Consider the following 1,447-nt stretch of genomic DNA (forward strand, 5'->3'; position numbering starts at 1 on the left):
TCTCGTTTGATGGATAGTATGCAGTCGAACGTTTTCATTGTGGGACACGATTTCTTAATGATCTCACGGGCTATTCCAGCATTGAGAAGTTGAAGCAAGATATATTAGCCCAGGGTATGTATTGAGTTTTATGATGCCATTGGAAATCGATTTGCTTTGTGTATACCTAAACCACCTGCCCAATCTATATAACGACACCCAGGGGAAAGATAATAATGAAATAGAATAAAATTAGAAAGAAAAAAAAAAAAAAAAAAATCGGGAGAGAAGGAGAGGAAACTGAATCCATACCTTTCCTGCACAATGCTAACCCACCCCCAACAAACTCCCAGAACAACGAGTGCGCGAAACCCGCACCTGCGTCCAAGAAGCCAAAGAGGCCTACTCCACAGCCATCAACCGCCGCTCCGCCTCACAACGCGAAGTTAATGAGCTCCTACAACGCAAACACGCCTGGAGCCCCACAGATCTCGAGCGCTTTACTTCCCTCTACCGCTCCGACCATGCGAACGAGCGTGCTGAAACGGACGCGCAGGAGGCACTGGTGGTCGCCGAGCGCGAGGCGGAAGAGGCTGCAGCACTGTTGAGCAAGAGCATCCTATCCCGCTACCACGAGGAGCAGATCTGGTCCGACAAGATCCGTCGCATGAGTACGTGGGGCACATGGGGCCTGATGGGGGTGAACGTGCTGTTGTTCCTGATTTTCCAGGTAGCTGTCGAGCCGTGGCGGCGCCGCAGGTTGGTGAAGGGATTTGAGGAGAAGGTTATGGAGGCGTTGGAGAGGGAGAATGGAATGAAAGAGGGAGTGGGTGCTGTGGAAGGCGCCACCCTTCGTGATGGTGCCACTACCGTTCCTGCTGCTGCAGCTGCGCCATCACTCATCGCAGAACCAGTTACTCCTACATTCTCCAATATCTCAGACGAGACTCCAGCAGGACCATCAGATGCCGCCATGTTTACTGAACAAGACGTTCCCGATCCAGCCGTCGTATCTGCTACCGCACCTACCCTCACCGCGTTACAACCGAACAAACAATCACAATCGTCGACATCCGCGCTTCTTCTACCACCAGACGCTTCTCTGTCGCCAGATTCCTGGCGCCAGACGATCCATGACCTCTTCGGTGAACGACGCATTACGCTTTCCCAGCGCGAGCTGACGACGGTAGCGCTCGAGAGTGCAGCGGCTGGTGCGGCCGTGATGGGCGTTTTGATTGCCCTGTTTAGACCACGATGAGGGCGACTACATAGTCGTATTTATTGAGTTGGAAATAGGAAATCATTTCACGGTATTCATGAACAGAGATAGATAGATTTGGTATATTTGTATTAAACTTCCCTCTATTTTCTCTTCTCTTGTTGTATTATTTCCCCGCACGATTATTGTTATCTATCCTGTTTCTGTTGCACGTTTTAGTTTAAAAGGAGAGGGGGGGGGGGGGGGGGG

The 1,447-nt window shown here is 51.0% G+C and overlaps 1 protein-coding gene across 1 annotated transcript in view; it reads left to right on the plus strand.

Annotated features, from left to right (window-relative positions):
• The window catches only part of HCAG_00942 (predicted protein), a gene marked incomplete at both ends in the record, with an annotated part of 1,707 nt that extends 470 nt beyond the window's left edge, over window positions 1–1,237 (plus strand). The window contains 2 exons of the mRNA XM_001543846.1: window positions 80–114; window positions 333–1,237. Of these exons, the coding sequence (XP_001543896.1) occupies window positions 80–114; window positions 333–1,237 (940 nt within the window). The remainder of the gene's footprint in view (window positions 1–79; window positions 115–332) is intronic.
• Between the last annotated feature and the right edge of the window lie 210 nt (window positions 1,238–1,447).

This window comes from Histoplasma capsulatum, genomic scaffold (assembly GCF_000149585.1).
Source record: "Histoplasma capsulatum NAm1 scaffold_1 genomic scaffold, whole genome shotgun sequence".
NCBI classification, from domain to species: Eukaryota; Fungi; Ascomycota; class Eurotiomycetes; order Onygenales; family Ajellomycetaceae; genus Histoplasma; species Histoplasma mississippiense.